The sequence below is a fragment of the Microtus ochrogaster genome, chromosome 22, assembly GCF_000317375.1.
Source record: "Microtus ochrogaster isolate Prairie Vole_2 chromosome 22, MicOch1.0, whole genome shotgun sequence".
In the NCBI taxonomy this organism is placed as follows: Eukaryota; Metazoa; Chordata; class Mammalia; order Rodentia; family Cricetidae; genus Microtus; species Microtus ochrogaster.
Genome location: NC_022023.1, coordinates 26934438 through 26952265, shown reverse-complemented (window position 1 = coordinate 26952265; position 17828 = coordinate 26934438). Strand labels below are relative to the sequence as shown.

Sequence of the window (17828 nt, the reverse complement as noted above, 5' to 3'; positions counted from 1 at the left end):
ATGCCCTCAAACACTTTAGAAGGCATGTCTTATCAAGAAAAACATCTCAGCACTCCAGAGGCCAGCCTGGCTAAAGACACTGTCTCAAAAACACAGGTGACAGGTCTGGAAAAATGACATCCAAGACTGCCCTCTTGCCTCATTCATGCACACTCTGACACACATGTACACACACATACACACACGCGCGCGCACACACACATTGTACATGAGGTGTTCTATTATGTTTTAACTACCAACTTTTATTGCTTTTACTTTTATAATATGTGTAAGATATCAAAGAATATTATGGCCAGGTATGGTGACACATGCCTTTAATCCCAGCACTCGGGAGGCAGAGGTAAGTAGATCTCTGAGTTCAAGGCCAGTCTGGTCTACAAAGAGAGTTTCAGGACAGCCAGATCTGTTGCACAGAGAAATCATAGAAAGAAAGAAAGAAAGAAAGAAAGAAAGAAAGAAAGAAAGAAAGAAAGAAAGAAAGAGAAAGAAAAGAAAAGGGAGGGAGGAAGGGAGGGAGGGAGGGAGGAAGGAAGGAAGGAAGGAAGCAGAGTTACAAAGCTACTCAAATTAATAAGGTTTCAGGATACAATGTCAATATACAAAAATCAACTAATTTTAATATAGCAAAAAGTACTAATTAGAGCATGGGCACTGGGAGAGCTCTGGCAAGATTATCAGCTGGGTAAAGCATTTGTCACCAAGTCTAATGACGCGAGTTAGATCCCAAGGATCCTCTTGGTGGAAGAGAGCTGATTCCCGAAAGCTGTCCCCTGACCGACATATATGTCCCACAGTGGGTGCACACACAAAATTAATTAATTTTCATTATTTATTTCATAAAATACATTTTGTTCATGTTTTCTTCTCCCCTACTCTCACCCTATCTCCTTACCCACTGAACTTCATTTTCTCTCTCTCTCAAAAGAAAAAACACAAACAAAACAACAATAGGAGAAAATGCTCAAACACAGCAAAATAGCATGCACACACACACACACATGTGCACACACACACGCATGTGCACACACACAGACACACACACACGCCATGGAGCTCTGTCTTAGTTATCGTTCTATTGCTATGAGGAGATAGCCTGACCAAGGCACCTTTTAGAAGAAAGCATTTAACTGGGAGCCTGCTTACAGTTTCAGATAATTAGTCTATTATCATCATGGTGGGGAGTGTGAGCAGGCAGGCTGGTGTGCACTGGAGGGGTAACTGAGAGCTCACTTCTGATCTGCAAGTTGCAGGTGAAGAGTGACTGAGTAAGTGGTCTATTAAGAGTAGACGTGGTATGGACTTTTAAAAACACAAAGCCCAACTCAAGGGACACACCTCCTCCAACAAGCCCACCACCGTTGGGGGATATTCAATCACACTGTAAACCCCAAGTTTGCATTTGCATCATTTAAGTAAAATTAACCTCAGGGCAGGGGGCTTCATTAGCAATTAGTTGACAGAAGTAATCAGAGGGCATCAGAGGGCACCCGGGAGAGATAGGAAGTAGGAGGGTGGGGTTTGGAGGGGCTCAGCTTTTTCTGGTTTGGCCAAGCAGAAGCAGCATGGGTCTCTGGGAAACACCAAGAAAGAGGGAAGGTTAGCTAATTGTGACCCAGTATCTCTGAGCTATCAGGTTTTTACCCCAGGCTTTGAATGTCAAGTCTTATTTATAAATAGAACAACAGAGATTTAGTTAAAGCTGTCGTTAACAGCAGCAACAGCAGTAGCAGCGACAGAGCTGGTACCAGTGGCAACAGGATTCTCACCAGACTGTGGGAGTTAGGCCGCTGCCAGAGAAGCAAGCCAGTAACTGCGCAGTTGCAATTGCTGGATGAAATTAGGGCACAGCCACTAATCCTTGGCAGAGCCAAAGTTAAAAAAACACAACTAATCCTTCCTAAACAGTACCACTAACTGGGGACTAAACATATGAGCCTATGGGGACCATTCTCAGTCAAGCCACCACAGGTTCATCTTGTGTTGGGCAGTTACTCCTGAACATGGGGCCTGCCTGCCCTGGAGTGTGGTCTGATACACCCAGTGACAGTTCATTGGAGAAAACTGACTTTTTTCCTTTTTCAATAGGTATAAATTGCCAATAGCTTCTTGGTTAGAGGTGGGACCTCTTGTCCACTGCCCCTTTTCAATGGCAGGACCCTCTAACTTGAACCTGTGATTCCTTGTGCATGCTGCCCACAGCCTCTGTAAGTTTGAGTGAGCATCAGTCCTGTAGTGTCTGGAAGACACGGGCTCCTTGGAGTCATCCACCACTTCTCACTCTGAGATTTTTACTGCTGCCTCTTCTGCATAGATTCCTGAGCCTTAAGGGTTGTAGTTTGATGGCTATTTTGACTTTAAACTTAACTACATCTGGAAACAACTAAAATGGAAAAAAAAAATGGCTGATCACACCTGCGACAAAATTTTGCTTAATTAAATCATTTGAAGTGGGAAGATCCACTTGTAATCTGAATCATTGAGGTGTGATGACACACCGTTACTCTAGACCTTGTGAGGTGGAAAGACCCATCTGTTTTTTTTTTCCTTTTATTTTTTGTTTTTGTTTGTTTGCTTTTTCGAGACAGGGTTTCCCAGTAGCTATGAGTCAGTCCTCTTCTGTAGACCAGGCTGGCCTTGAACTCACAGAGATCCACCTGCCTCTGCCTCCTGAGTACTTGGATTAAAGGCGTGCACTACCACCACCTGCTGGGAAGTCCCACCTCTAATCTGGGTCACATTTTCTGCTGAAAGCCAATATAAAGACCATGGAAAAAGGAAGCCTCTTTGCCTGCTTGCTCTTCCCTTCAAGAACAAGTCCATCCCTTCACTAGCATTAGAGCCTACTTCTTCAGGGATCCTGTATAGACTTAAGAACAGCAGAGACATCCAGCCTGTGTACCAAGCAACTTTCCACTCATAGGCAGACACTGTAGGATTAGCTGAACCACAGCGTGTAATTCATTCTAATAAATCGTGTGTGTGTGTGTGTATGTGTGTGTGTGTGTTTGTGAATGCGGGTGTTCGAGGAGGTTAGAAATGGGCGATGAATCCCCTGAAGCTGTAGTTACAAGCAGTTGTGAAGCGCCTAAACAGGGTACTGGAATGTGAACTCGAGTCCTTAGCAAAAGCAGCAAGTGCTCTTAACCTCAACGCCATCTCACCGGCTAGCCCAGGTTTGAATACTTAAACGTGTAGAAGCCGCAAGTCCATCCTCTGAGGCTTTAAGGAGACAATACTAGCTCGGGTGTGGACCAATTTAACGCAGTCCAGCCGAATGGCCAGACCTTAGCTCTGCTGGAAGCCCAAATCCGGTTTAGAAACCTGACTCGCTGGAGCCTTCACGTAGTCTCCGCCCCTGTGGATGGAAAAGGGGACAATCCCAAACACCCCTCCCTCGAGGTGCACTGAAGTGAGAGTGCCTCTCGAGTGTTCTTATCTTTTGGACACAAATGTCTGGAATCTGGGCTGTCCACACACTCCAGGAGCGCTCCAGCCCGGAACCTTGAAGCAAAGACGACGATCGCAATGCTCGGCGGAGCCTTCGATTGCTTTCGCCTGGTGGTCGAGCTGCGCGCGGTTGCGATTAGTACTGCCTGGCAGCGCGGCGCGGTGCACTGTGGGACTCGGCACTGGCGGGAGGCGCAGGCCGGTGGCCGAGGTGAGGGGACTCTGGCGGCGGCAGGATGGTGAAGCTGACGGCGGAGCTGATCGAGCAGGCGGCGCAGTACACCAATGCTGTGCGGGACCGCGAGCTGGACCTTCGCGGTGAGTTAGGCGGAGCGCGGGCTGCGTCCCGGCTCGGCGCGCGCCCGAGAGAAGCGGCCCCTCCGCGTGCGCCGAGGCCGAAGCCTGGCCCGTGGGCCTCCCGCCCGGGTCCGGGTCACCTCGCATCGACTCCGCCAGGGCCCTTTGGAGCCGTCTCCTACCCGCTCCAGCTAGCAGACACGGCTCCTCGATTCCTTCCCGGTCCGTACCCGTTAGGCTTTGCCCGGCTCGTTCAGTAGCCTGAACTGTTTGAGGGCCAGGCAAATAGAAATTGGTGCGTACAGGATGGCGACCGGCTGGTTTTTAGCAAGTTCGTTCATATGGCACGTGAGGGTAGACTAGATAAAAGTGAAAGTTATCCTAATTATACAGTAATAACCTTTCTGATTTGTTCATTTGCTTTTGAGACAGGGTCTCCTGTCCCCAGAGCTGGCTTCAAACCGCTATGTAGTTCAGGATTTTCTCGAACTTCTGATCGAGAGCCTTGACTTCCGGAGGTGCTGGGTTTAAATGTTTATATGATGCTACGGATGAGGCCAGGACTTTGTGCGTGATAGGCAAGCACTCGCCCCAAAGAACCAGATCCGCAGCCCCCGCCAATTCACTGTTACGAAGGTGTTTTCAACATTGAACTGTTTGACCCGAGACTTAATCATTACTTCCATGTGAGGGGTGGTGGGCACCCTTCACCTGTTGAGTTGGTTTTAAAAAACAGCATTAGCCGGGCGGTGGTGGTGCACGTCTTTAATTCCAGCACTCAGAAGGTAGTGGTAGGCGGGTCTCTGGGTTCGAGGCCAGCCTAAACTCTTGTCTCCAATAAAACAAGACAACAACAAGTAACCCGGCGTATCATTGAAAGTGTAATTATCAACCTAACTTTTCAAGAGATGGCTTTGAAAGCTATTAGAGTTATTAGGCTTGAGATTATGTAACTATGACCTGAGACAACCACAGTCTCAGGGGACTGCTCTGCCGTTTGCTAGTATCCCTTGCTGACCTATAGGAAATCCTAGTGCGTTTGTTGAAATTAATGCTCTCAGTCCGTTAGAGGAGCATCTGGACCTTTTTACTGTCTTAGCACATTTTTGGTCTCTGCCCCATCTCTGAAGACCATGCAGCCTTGAGAAGGGTTATTTTGGTACCATATTTTATTGGACTCCTTCACAACTGAGTTGTGTACTAAATGTCTTTTCTTCCTCTGGTGTGTAGCTCGATGCTGATGCCCGTTAGATAGTCAAGGGGATGCTTGCAGTGTGATTTGGGGTTTATATAAACCATTTTCGGCTCTGGTGCAGAGGAGGGTGGCCAGGATAGACGAGGCTATACTGCCGAGTTATGTGAAAGGTTGAGCAGGCTAGTCACCAGTGCCTGAGCAAGGCTTGGGCACTGCCAGTAAGCAAGCCTAATAACTCAAGGACTTTGAGCGGTGTGAGTGCCTTGTAGGTGTTCTTATAAACAGTGGACACCAGTATTAGGAAGGATGCGCTTCTTGTTCTTGCCCTCAACCTCGTCACTTCTACTACACAACCACATACTTCATGGTTCTAAGGACCGGTAACTTGTTTGTCGTTTCTCTTCAGTATTTTTGTGCAGTACTTGACATGGCACCGGTGCCGGTTTAATACTTCTTGAAAGAATACTTCTAGTCTAATTACCATCAAATACCCCTACTATTTTCAGAACCTTTCCTTTATATTAATATTTGTTGTTTGTATTTTTCCCCTCTTACAGGATATAAAATTCCTGTCATTGAAAATCTGGGTGCTACCTTAGACCAATTTGATGCTATTGATTTTTCTGACAATGAGATCAGGAAACTGGATGGTTTTCCTTTATTGAGAAGGCTGAAAACATTATTAGTGAACAACAACAGAATTTGGTGAGTGTCTGCTAGCGAGAATACTTTCTTCTCTGAAGTAGATGTTATAACGTACCCTGAAGATGGTGTGTTGTTGTTGTTGTTGTTGTTGATGTGTTATTAGTGTTTTGCCTGTAAGTGTACCACATACCTGCCTGATGCCTTTGGAGGCCAGAAGAGGGTGTCGGTTCCCCTGGAGCTAGAGTTACAGACAGTTGTGAGCTGCCACATGCATGCTAGGAACAGAATCTGGAATCTGGGTCCTCTGGAAGGACAGCCAGCACTCATACGTTGCTGAGCCACCTCTCCAGCCTCTCCATGTCTCTTCTTAAAGGGAGAAATGAATCGAGCACTTTTCCTAAAAGATTGGGAGATTAACGTGGGCATTGGTCTGACTTACTGTTTACTCTTCAGAGATCTTTAATATTCGTAGTTGATACTAAACTTTGAATTTAAATTTAAAACATGTTGCTATGTATACATTTCAGATTCTGGAGCAGTTATCAACAGCATTGTAATAAAACAATTTCTAACGGCCAGGTGTAATGGTACCCCACCCCCAACCCTAACACTTGGCAGGCTGAGGCACGCCAGTTTATCTCCTTAGCAGGTTCCACCTGGTGCTGCATAGTGAGACCCTGTCTCAGTAAAATCTTTTTAATTAAATAAAATCACTTTTCACTGAGACGCTATATATCATACACCCTGCCTTTTTTTTTTCTTTGTAGTTGGCTTCTAGAATATAATTCTGTGAAATTAAGATCCTATTTGTTTTTTTGAGACGGGGTCTCACTATGTAGCCTTGGCTGGCCTGGAACTCACTATGGATCTGCCTGCCTCTGCTTGCCAAGTATTGGAATTGAAGGTGTGCAGTACCACCTGGTTTTATCGGCTTTATATAAAGATTGTATTAATATAGTTATTGAAGAAGATTTTTCATTCCTGGTACTGTTAGGGTCTATGGCTCTTGAGAAAAATTGTCGGGGACTGGGATTGCAGACGCTTTTATTAAGAAAAGATTCCAGGGGCTGGAGGTGTAGCTCAGTGTTTAAGAGTACTGGCTGCTCTTTTTCCAGTTCAGAGGACCTGGGCTCTTCCCCCAGACCAGCATGGCAGCTCACCGTTCCAGTTCCGGGGAATTCAAGGCCCTTTTCTGGCTTCCACAGGCACCAAGCACATAATTGATATTCAGACATAAGTGCAAGCAAAACACCCACACACATAGGAGTACTGAGTGGAGTTTTTAGGTAGAAGCCATTTTCATGATTAACACTTTCTTTGGATGAATGTGTTACACCAGCTCTGAGAATGCAGAATCATTGGTTTTTGAGTTTTCTGGGCAAAAAATTACAAATTGGCTAAGTAGTCTTTTTTCTGCCCTGGAATCTCACCTTCCTTGAGGTGGGATGTGGGAGAGCTATTCTGACATACTTGCAAGGATAGAAATAACTGTTTATTGCTTTCACTGAGAGCCTTCCTATTTTTCTTTTAGCCGTATAGGAGAGGGACTTGATCAGGCTCTCCCCTGTCTGACGGAGCTCATCCTCACCAACAACAGTCTAGTGGAACTGGTAAGTTGAGTGGCGGTAACTGTAAAGGGTAAGGATGCTTCCTGTTCCTTTTTGCTTTTGCTTTTGGTTTTTTTCAAGACCAGGTTTCCCTGTAGCTTTAGAGCCTGTTCTGGAATTCGCTCAGTAGACCAGGCTGGCCTTGAACTCACAGAGATCCGCCTGCCTCTGCCTACTGAGTGCTGGGATTAAAGGCACACACCACCACTGCCAGGCCGAATGATAGAATTTTTTAAGTCCACTATTAATTCTGTCTTTTAAATGCATCGCCTATATCCTATTTGCATTTAATGGTATTATTGGCATATCGTAGCTTGTCTTTTGAGGGATACTCTTTGTCTTCTGTTCTGTTTCTTTATATTGTGTATGTATGCATGTGCACTGTCTGTGTCTATCATTCTACTTTCCCTTCAAATGCTTTACAAATTATTTGCTGTATCTATTTCTATTCATAGTCAGCAACCTCAGTTTAAAGTCTACAATACCTTTACCTTTCTCAACTGCTATTCTTTTTAAATATAATATTTTCATTCTTTGAGAATTTAATACATGTGTACATGGTTTTGGTCTTATTCACTCCCAATTCCTCCCATATCTGCCCCTACCTTCTCACAATTTGATCCTCCCCCCCCCCTTTTGGTGAGATAGGATATTTCTACAGTCCTGGAATTCACAGAGATCCTCCTGCCTCTGCCTCCCAAGTGCTGGGACTAAAGGCATGCACCAACATGCCCCCCCCCCCATTTTTTTAACCCATCATGTCCTGTTCGTGCTGGCCATGTGCTCTGGGGTATGGAACCATCTACAGGAGAATGGTTGAACTGCCAGGACCCTTCAAGAATACTGACTCTCCCTCCTCCCGTTTCCCCAGCTGTAGAGGTGGGCACTTGTGAGCCCCTGCCCCCTTCCATGCTGGAATATTGACTCTGAGTTCATGAACAGTACAGTGGTCCTGCCATGTTCAGAAGACACTTGTATTGCCTGTTCTCCTGTGGTCTTTCCACGTGTCCTTCCTCAATAGTCTGGGGGCCTTGGGAGAAGAGGTAGGATAGAGATGTCCCAGTGTGGCTCAGCCCTCCAGAAACACAGTCTCTACACTTTGCCCAGTCGTAAGTTTCTTCATAAACTGCTATCCACTCCACAAAAAACCTTCTCTGATGAGGTCCAGGAACTGCACAACTAATCTGTAGGGATAGAGATACATATTTAAAGGACAGTTTGATGCAGTGTCCACTTAGCAAAATAATCATAGCCAGGTCAGCTCTGGGACCTGTGAGCTGCCAAACCTTGGATTTATTGTACCAGACATGCATTTCCTCCTGTTGAAGTGGATCTTAGATCAAATCAGAAAATGGTTGTTTATATCATTGTTTGTGCCACTACTACGCCCATGGGTATATTTTGCCACGTTGTCGTTACTGAGCTGACAGTATTCATAGCTGGGGATGACTGTTGATGACATCATTTCTCAGCAGCCTGCCTAGAACTTCTGGTACTTTGGAAACTAACCAGCTAGTAGGAAGCTTCCTGGTCAATACCAACTCAATTTCTCATGTCCTGTGCTGAGAGTGTTTGGTGCCTTCACCAATAGGGTCTATCCTCAAGTTTCTGGTAGGCAACCCAGATCAGCTATTAGCCTATATTGTATTTTGAGACAATCCCTTAACTTTGTCACTCAGGCTGACTTGTAGCTCCATATGTAGCCTAGGCTGGCCTTGAACTCACTACAGTCTTCCAGCCTTAGCCTTCCAAATTCTGGGATTACAGGCATGAGCTACTACACCCAGCTTTAAAGCCCGTGCTCGACCAGCATACAGCTGGGGATGTAGAAGGTCCCAGCAGGGGTCTTTCTGGAGTCAGTGCCTCTGGTGATATATTATAGAATCAAAAATTGAATCTAGGACCTTTCGGGTGCTAGTTAAGCCCCCTATTACTGAGCTACAGGCCTAGCTATTCTTTGTCTTAAACCCATCAGCATGCATGTTATGTTCTGTACTGTGATGTATAACAGGCACTTTTTATTTCTTTTGGAGTCTTTTTATGGTCGTGAGCCAGTTTTCAATCTCTAGTGCTTCTTCTGACAGCATGAAGATAACTGCTTGCTCTCCAAGAACTCTGTTCTCTATCACTGCTTTTAAAATTGTGACCAGAGTAACAAAGGTACATGTCATCCATTTACGGCCACACTGACCTTCTCTGTCCTCCCAGTTTGTTGTTGTCTGTTTGCTGTAGAAGTGGGTACTCCTGCTTTCATCTGTGGTATTTCCCAGTGTCCCTCTTGAGTTACTCAAATTATGTCTATCTCAGGTTTTTCCTTAGTGTAGGACTTTGTCCTGGAAGGGACACAGTTTGACCAGCCAGGACTATATAGCAAGGCTCTGTGGGAGAAAAGACAACAAGCATGAAGATCCACATGGCTGTAGTCTCATCACACCCTATCTGGATCTCCCTGTACATATTATTGGAACGTGCAGATCCTTGGGCAGCTATTCTCAAACTGAGCATCTGTTGGTTATTATAGAGTTCTGTGGTTTATCAGGCACCTTCTTGCCTTTCCTCTACTTCCTTCTGCACAAATGCTGTGCCAGTCCTGTAGCTGGCATCCCTACTTATTCCCAGTATATAGTTTCTAGGAAATACCTTGTCTAGTTTGCTTGTAGCTTTGGATGATGGGTTTTTAGTTTGCTATCTTTGTTCCATCATGGTTTCCAGGACAATTTGGGAAGATGAGAATATGTAGCCCTCATTGGCCAGAACTCAATATGTAGAATAGGCTGGCCTCAGACTCACTGAGATCTCTCTGTCTCCCAAGTGCTGGGGTAAAGACATGTGCCACTATGACTGGCCACCATAAATTTTTGAACTATACTATTCACCTTGTCTTTTAAACTATTTAAAGAGGGGGTAGGGGAAGACTAAGATAACAATGCCTTCTCTCAAAGATAATATGCTCCCTGGGGCCACTTGGGATATACTAACGAGAAAGGACATTTGCACCAGGTTTGGCAGCATATACCCATTATTCCAACACTTGGGAGGATCAGGAATGAAGATCATCCTAGGCTGCATAGCAAGTTCAGTGCCAGCCCAGGCTTTAGGAGATTCTGTCTCAAACAACAAAAACCCCACCTTAGACCAAGATCTTGGCTTGAGCTTCCTGTGTAATACCTTGCTCCTAAGTAAGTCACTGATGTTGGCATTGGTTTTATTTTTGAATCATTGTTAGTAGTCATTTTGAGATTGCTATAGGAAACCAATTTTTTTATCTTCTGTTGAAACAAATGCTGTTACTACCAAGACTTAAAGAAGTTAGAATATATTCATCAGTTCATTAGGTGAAAGCTATTTGGATAGTTGTGTTGTATTAGTATCTGACTAGGTGCCAGGGCAGTGAAAAAATACGTAAATGATAGTGTAGATACTTGTTTCAAAGATGCTTGTCACTTCAAAATATCAGAATAGGGGATCTGGAGAGATGGTTCAGTGGTTAAGAGCACTGTCTGCGCTTCCAGAGGTCCTGAGTTCAATTCCCAGCAACCACATGGTGGCTCCAAACCGTCTGTAATGAGATCTGGCGCCCTCCTCTGGCGTGTGGGTATACATGGAGGCAGAAAGTTGTATACATAATAATAAATAAATCTAAAAAAAAAAAAAATATCAGAATAGAAGCATGTCTATCAGCCTTGTTCTTACTTTGACCCTTATTTTATAGGGTGATCTGGATCCTTTGGCATCTCTCAAATCACTGACATATCTAAGGTATGGAAATCGCTTGTTGTGATAGTTTGACTAGTGAAGTCTCTAACACCGTCAGGCTGCTACTGAACTGCTCTTCCCTAGATGTTGTGTGTTCCTTGTGACAGTAATGTAGGAAGAGTGGTGTGCTTTTTCTTGATGTGTAGTCACTAAACTTTTCAAATGACTTTCTCACATGGAATGCTGTGAGTGAGATTGGCACTGTCCCTTTTTTATAGCATCCTAAGAAATCCTGTAACAAATAAGAAGCATTACCGACTTTATGTGATCTACAAAGTCCCACAAGTCAGAGTACTGGACTTTCAGAAAGTGAAACTCAAAGTGAGTATTGCATCCTGGCTGTGAGTCTTTATAGAATGATCCTTTATACTTTCATGACCAGTTTTTTAAAGTTGCTTAGTAAGTTTTTACCATTATATTGAAAGTTATGTGTGAGAAAGAACACATTAAATCGGGGTTGTTTGTTGTTGTTTTTGTTTTTCTCGTGATAGTTTATGGCAGGGCGTTGTTGGCCATTCCAGAGCTGGCCAGATGCTTGAACTACACAATGGGTTGTCTGCTTAGATGTGTCCCCAACAAGGAGTGTAGTATAGTCCAGCTGTGAGCAGCTCTGCCAGTTAGAATGGCTTTTCCTCTGTGGGAAGTGCTAATTCTCTGTAGTCCCTTGGGAGTCCCTCTTAGAAACTAGCAGGGTGGGGGCTTTTTGAGAGCTTTGCCTGAGAAGGTTGAACCATGTGTCTCCTAATTTAAAGTTGGCTTTTGGTGTTTTTACCAGCCCAGAATACATCAGGAGAATTCTCTTCCATGTTTTCTAAGGAAGGCATCTAAATGCATGTGGTATTCCTATTTCAATTAACTCTGTGTGTGGTGTCGCTGTAGGAGCGTCAGGAAGCAGAGAAAATGTTCAAGGGCAAACGGGGTGCACAGCTTGCAAAGGATATTGCCAGGAGAAGCAAAACGTAAGATACGGATATCCAACTTAACTCCACTTCCCTTCAGAAACACTGTCTGTCTGGCAGTTTGCCTCTTAGAAAAATTAAACTCCAAACTGGTTAATGTGGTAGTACATTTGAATGATGGTGTCTGGCCATCCATGACATCATGGGAAATTTCTACCAGGTTAGCAGAGCATATATTTTGGTTTACCATCTTAGTGTGGTATTAAACATCCTGCTTTCTCTATTGGAAGATGGATCGGGTGGTGTTTCTGAAGGAGAGAGTTCTTGTATCAGTTTGTTAACAAAGATAAGATACTACACTGGTTGAATTACTTTCAAAAACTTTTGAAAGTAAGAGAAGCAGCTTGCACCAGTCAGAATGTAACGATTATATTCTCCCTCCCAAGTTTTAATCCAGGTGCTGGTTTGCCAACTGACAAAAAGAAAGGTGGGCCATCTGCAGGGGATGTAGAAGCGATCAAGGTAAGGATGTGTGTCTGAGTTGTCAGACTGGAGAGAGCCAGGATGGGACAGGACAGCGGCATGGCCTAGTGCTAAACATTGTAGATCCCATTATCTCATAGTTCTTAGGAAGACTCTGGTAATTCTAGTTCAGGAAAAGACTACCGTGCCTATTTGACCAGACCTTGATTTGAATTAATTGCATGAACTAATCAAAGGCATCTGGATGTGTCTCCTCCTGGGGACATTCTCTTCTTTGAGCAGGATTTGCTGGCTGACAACTCCTGTTGAAGTATCTGTAGAAAATTCTAGTCTCCAGTAACAGAATTCCCAACAGATACTTAGGTTGGATTTTAGGGCATGAAATGATTGATTGCTGCTTCTCTTTTATAAGAGCCTGAATCTCTTCCTAAATATTGAAAATTGATGATGTATTTCCTAGGTTGAATTTTTGTGTGTGTGCTTATTTTCATCCTTTGTTATTTGTGCAATTTTTAAAATCCTCACAGGTCATGTACTAAATGCTTAAAATTAAATATCAAACTTCCATCAGAATATTTTTGCCTGTATTTAGATATCAAAAAAAAGAGAAAGAAAAAGATTGAAATAAATTGTTCAAACATACTGAAAGTATCAGTTTTGAATTTAAATTTTAGTAATTTAATTACCACAAAAATAACACTAAATGTTGAATTCCTAAATTGTACTGCTCTCAAGTACTGAACAAGCTTTTTGAAAAGGACAACAGAATTCTAGCCACACTTACCTAATCAAGTATCCAAAGTGTTTGATTGAGAGACCTTTACTGCCCAGCCCAGGCTCCTTACAGGACATTGTGTCTATTTGAAGAAACTAATCAGGTTCTAGATTGATTTAATATACCAGTGCAATTCTTCCCCCATCACAGAACCGTGTAGTTGATGTTCTATAGAAAAGTTGCTAGGAATTTCTGCGGTATCTGCTGGGTGGTAGTCATCATCTTTCTCCCTTTTCCTGTGTTTTCCAGAATGCCATAGCAAATGCATCTACGCTGGCTGAGGTTGAGAGGCTAAAGGGCTTGCTGCAGTCTGGCCAAATACCTGGCAGAGAGCGCAGACCAGGTGAGAAAATGTTCTCCGTGGAATTCCAGAACATCACACTTGGAATGATTACAGAGGAGTACCTGGCTGGCATGATGACCAGACCTGAAATCCAGTATTCAGGAGTTGAACGTTGTTCTTGGCTACAAAACAAAAACAAGTTTGAGATCAGCTTGAGCTACACAAGACCAAGACCTTTTTTAGGGTGGGGGTGGGAGAAAATAGGAATGAAGGATAGAAGTAGGGAGGGAAGGGCAATAAAGTTAAGCCATTAGAATATTTATGGGGTTCTTTTCAAGTTGTAGCAAAGCATTTTATAATGTGGAAAGAGCAAAGTTTCAGAGGTAATTGTGAACTTATAAGTCATGTGCTACATAATGGACAATCTTGGTGAATTGATACATTGCATATATAATAGTGGTCCCATAAAGTAACAGCTTAAAAATTGCCTGGTGGTTTTACTGTATGCTTTCTGTGTTTATATATAGATGAACAGTGACATGTTGTCTAGGTTCATAGTATAGAAAAAATAATTGCCTTCACCATATAGGTAGTTTAATAGCTTATACCATCTAGTGTGTGTAAGTATGCACTCTGTCATGTTCATCTTCACAAAACAAGATCTCCAGTGATAAAATTCCTAGAACATAGATTCCTGTAAAGGAAGGTATGGCTATTATGGTAATTTAGTGGTTAGCTGCACAGGCTGTATAGAGAGCCTGACCAGTACTGTCTTTGGGCAGGTTTCTTCATCTTAGGCAAGTTTAAGATAGGTACTATCACCAAAAGGTTTGGTGGAGGATTGTAATAATTGCACTTAGCACAGGGCAAGTTTTGGGTAGATGTTAACTAGTGTAATGTTTGAATGCCAAGTTGTGTCAGCAAATTTAGCGCTAGAGATACATTATTCAAATAAAATAATCAGGTATTACACATTTTGATATAAGTATCTCTCAGGGATCATTATCTTTGAGCTGTTTTGTTTTTAGTTATGGACCCACTTAATTTAGTCATGGTTACTTGCATGAGCAGGGGGCAGGGGTGTTTACTGGAACAGTGATTACATTCCCGAAGAAAACGACCTCCTACCTCAGCAGCTATTAATTGCCTGTTGCTCCTCAGAGAGAGGATATAGGATAGCTTTAAGATCGGTGACTTTGTTGTGTTGTTCCTAGGCCCCTGGGGACATGCAAGGCAAATTATTTCTGTAATAAGTCCAAGGTGTTTACTCTTTTCATTTAGTAGCATTTGTACTGGTGGAGAAGACCTGGTACCTCAGCAAGGAGTGCTCTTCCTTGCATCTATTCCCAGTAAAATTCATGTAGTTTCACTCCCTGTTCTAGATGAAGGAATAGAAATGATTTTCTTTGGAACTGAAGATAGAGTTAAGATACCATACTTAAGTTCCTGAGCAATCCCCAGCACCTGACAGTGTTTATTACCAATGATAAAAATACAGGTTCTTAAGCAAAAATTGAAGTTTGGAAAACTTGGGCTGGGGTGTAATCTGGTAGAACATTGCCGAACACACATGAGACCCTAGGTTCAAACTTCACTGTTAGTAGAAGGAAAACATAGACCCACTGGTATAATGTTGATATCTTACTCATACTTACAAACATTTCTGGAAAAGTGGGAATATTAATGAAATTTCGTTTTCATGATACCGTGTCGTGAAATTACTCAACATTTGAAAGATCTACAAAACAGGGTAAATGAATTTTTCCAAATACTCTAGCGTCTGTATGTATAGGTACAAGATCCGTTCAGACTACAGGGATTTGAGCTGCAGGTATGAATGGAAAGAGTTCCTTAAGAAAACTTCATGTTCACCTTGGGAATCGTCTGTGAGAAGCTGCTGTTTGCTTCTGACTGCAGATGTCACAGATAGACGTGAACTTCAGTAGTTTCTCTGAGCATTTGAACAAGGCAACACTTTTTGTTTTTGCTTTTAGAGACAGGGTCTCTCTCATAGTCCTGCTATCCTGGAACTCACTCTCACCATGCTGGAATAACTCAGACATTCATCTGCCTCTGCCTCCGGCTGCTGGGATTAAAGGCATATACTACCATGTTCATCATTTTTGTTTTGTTTTTTCTTTTTTTCAGAATACATTGGCCCTTCAAAAAAAGTATTTGTTTGTTGGTTGGTTGGTTTTTTTAAGTCAGGGTTTCTCTTGTGTCTTGGAACTTAAATCAGGTTGGCCTTGAACTCTGCCTCCAAAGTTCCACTACCACTCTGCAACTAAAAATCCTTTAAAATCTTAAAAAAAAAAAAATTCTGCCACAGAAACACAATTAAAAACTTTGTGTTTGTGTGTATTTATTCACATTTTGTTTTATTAATGTGTATGTGTCTGGTGAATGGACAGGTAATACAAAATTGACATGACTTATGGTTTTATGGGCTTTTTCCAGGTCCAAGTGATGATGGTGAAGAAGAGATGGAAGAAGACACAGTCACAAATGGGTCCTGAGCTGTGACACATGGGCTCTTTAGGGACAGGTCTTGCTTTTTAAGCATGGAGTAACAGCTTTGCTCGTGTCAACAACATGGAATCTGTCAGCATTGCTGAGTGCTCAGAACTACTGCTGATAATTTTTTAATATGAACGTTGCTATCTAAATGCCCGTTTTCTACAAATGATAAAATAAAGGCCACTTTCTGTGCTGCCAGATTGTCTGCTGTGTGTTTGTGGTGAGATATAAGGACATGTTTAAGTTGGAAGTTTGGGAGTGTGTTAGTGTTCCCATTACTGGCCAAAAAAGCAAGTTGGGAAGAGAAGGGTCTATTTGTCATACACTTCCATATTGCTGTTCATTACTGAAGGAAGTCAGGATAGCAACTCAAACAGGGCAGGAACCTGGAGGCAGGAGCTGATGCAGAGGCCATGGAGGGGTGCTGCTTACTGGCTTGCTTTTCATGACTAGCAGCCCAGGGATGGCAGTACCCACTTTGGACTTGCCCCCTTTGATCACTAATTGAGAAAATGCCCTACGTTAGAAACTCATGGAGGCATTTCCTCAAGCGAGGCTCTATCCTATCTGATGACTCTAGTGTGTGTCAGGTTGATAAAAAAAAAAGTACCCACTGGAGGGAAAATGGTGTTTTTGAATAAACATTACTTCCAATTATGAAATGTTACAGATTCTTTGTAAAGGCAAGTAGAATTTAAGACTGGACAAATAAAACTGAACACATAAGCAGCTAACTGCATTCCTTATTTAGGAAAAGCTTTTGTTGTTAAATATCAGTACCTTGGTTTCTCTACTCTGCCTTGTTCCCTTAAGAACAATGTCTTTCTCAGCCTGGAATTAGGCCCGCAGCCAACCAGCCCAGCAGTCCTATCTCCACTCACAGTACTGCATTAGTACAGACCTCGCTTTTACAGGGGTGGTGGGGATTTGAACTCAGGCCTGCATAACAAGCACTCTTAGCCACCGAACCATTTTCCCAGCCCCTGATTGGTTTTTCAAACTCCTATGGTAATTCCAGGTGTGACAAGCATATTAAATAGTCTGGATGCTTTTCATCAATGGGTGACAACTAGCTGCTCTTGTAAAGAGATACAGTGACACTGGCTTCCTAGGGGTCTGCGCCGGATTGGAGTCTGGTTTGCAGTATCCCACGCCCTTCTGTTCATGCACTGGCCCCTGTTGCTCATAAGACAGATGAAGTGCTTGCGTCTTAGGGCTGACTGTGGCTTTATGACAGTCATACAAAGACTGTGCACCAAAGAAAAAACGTTTCTGTTTTCCATAGCTTCATTGAGTTCTCTTACTGGATGAGACTCCATCTTGGTCAACAATCCAAGTGTTGACAGTTGGTGTCCGGGGTAACTTAGAATTGCACGTTTTTAACTAAAGGTAACTCGAGTTTGGCACCCAGGCCTGGGCTACACTGTAGTCCTTGAGAATGATGGAGGCTGCTGAACATGCTCTGAGTTAGTCTGGACTGAGCAGAACTTTGAGTACTGGATAGTTTAGTGTTTGAGATAGGTGGGAAAAAGCACACCCAGCACACCATTACGTCCTGTACGATCGAGGACTTTGCAAAGCTGGCCAGAGGCAAAGGAGGCTTCCTCTCTTCCATCTTTGTCTCAGGACCCAAATAATTGGTCAGGTTCACTTCAACCCATGCTATTTTCCCTAGAACCCAACATTTTCAGTGAATAATTTTGTAGAGCATGAGTTTTGTTCAGGCTAACTAACGTTGGGCCTGAACACAAGAAATTTGTGTCAACTGATAGTCACGCCACAGCTGCAAGAATGGGCCCATGGAACTGCATTAACATACTGACTTGAAATGGTGTCTCCTAGTCCCGGCTGGCTTTCAACTAGCCAGACAGCTGAAATTGACCTTGAACCTCTAATCCTTACACCGCCACCTCCAAACAGCTGA

The 17828-nt window shown here is 43.3% G+C and overlaps 1 protein-coding gene across 1 annotated transcript; it reads left to right on the top strand.

The window, feature by feature from the left end:
- The first annotated feature begins 3628 nt into the window (after positions 1 to 3628).
- Positions 3629 to 16102, top strand: Snrpa1 (small nuclear ribonucleoprotein polypeptide A'). The gene is made up of 9 exons (XM_005357790.2): positions 3629 to 3765; positions 5497 to 5644; positions 7116 to 7194; positions 10904 to 10950; positions 11166 to 11268; positions 11827 to 11906; positions 12293 to 12368; positions 13354 to 13447; positions 15845 to 16102. Exons 1-9 carry the CDS (start codon positions 3684 to 3686, stop codon positions 15901 to 15903), a joined length of 768 nt encoding a protein of 255 aa, XP_005357847.1. The 5' UTR covers positions 3629 to 3683; the 3' UTR covers positions 15904 to 16102.
- The last annotated feature ends 1726 nt before the right edge of the window (positions 16103 to 17828 follow it).

Excerpts from the sequence above, each read along its gene's own strand:
- Snrpa1 (XM_005357790.2), top strand. The coding sequence starts at position 3,684 with ATGGTGAAGCTGACGGCGGAGCTGATCGAGCAGGCGGCGCAGTACACC. Across the intron at positions 7,195-10,903 it reads ACAACAGTCTAGTGGAACTG|GGTGATCTGGATCCTTTGGC; the intron begins GTAAGTTGAGTG and ends CTTATTTTATAG. Across the intron at positions 11,269-11,826 it reads TTCAGAAAGTGAAACTCAAA|GAGCGTCAGGAAGCAGAGAA; the intron begins GTGAGTATTGCA and ends GTGTCGCTGTAG.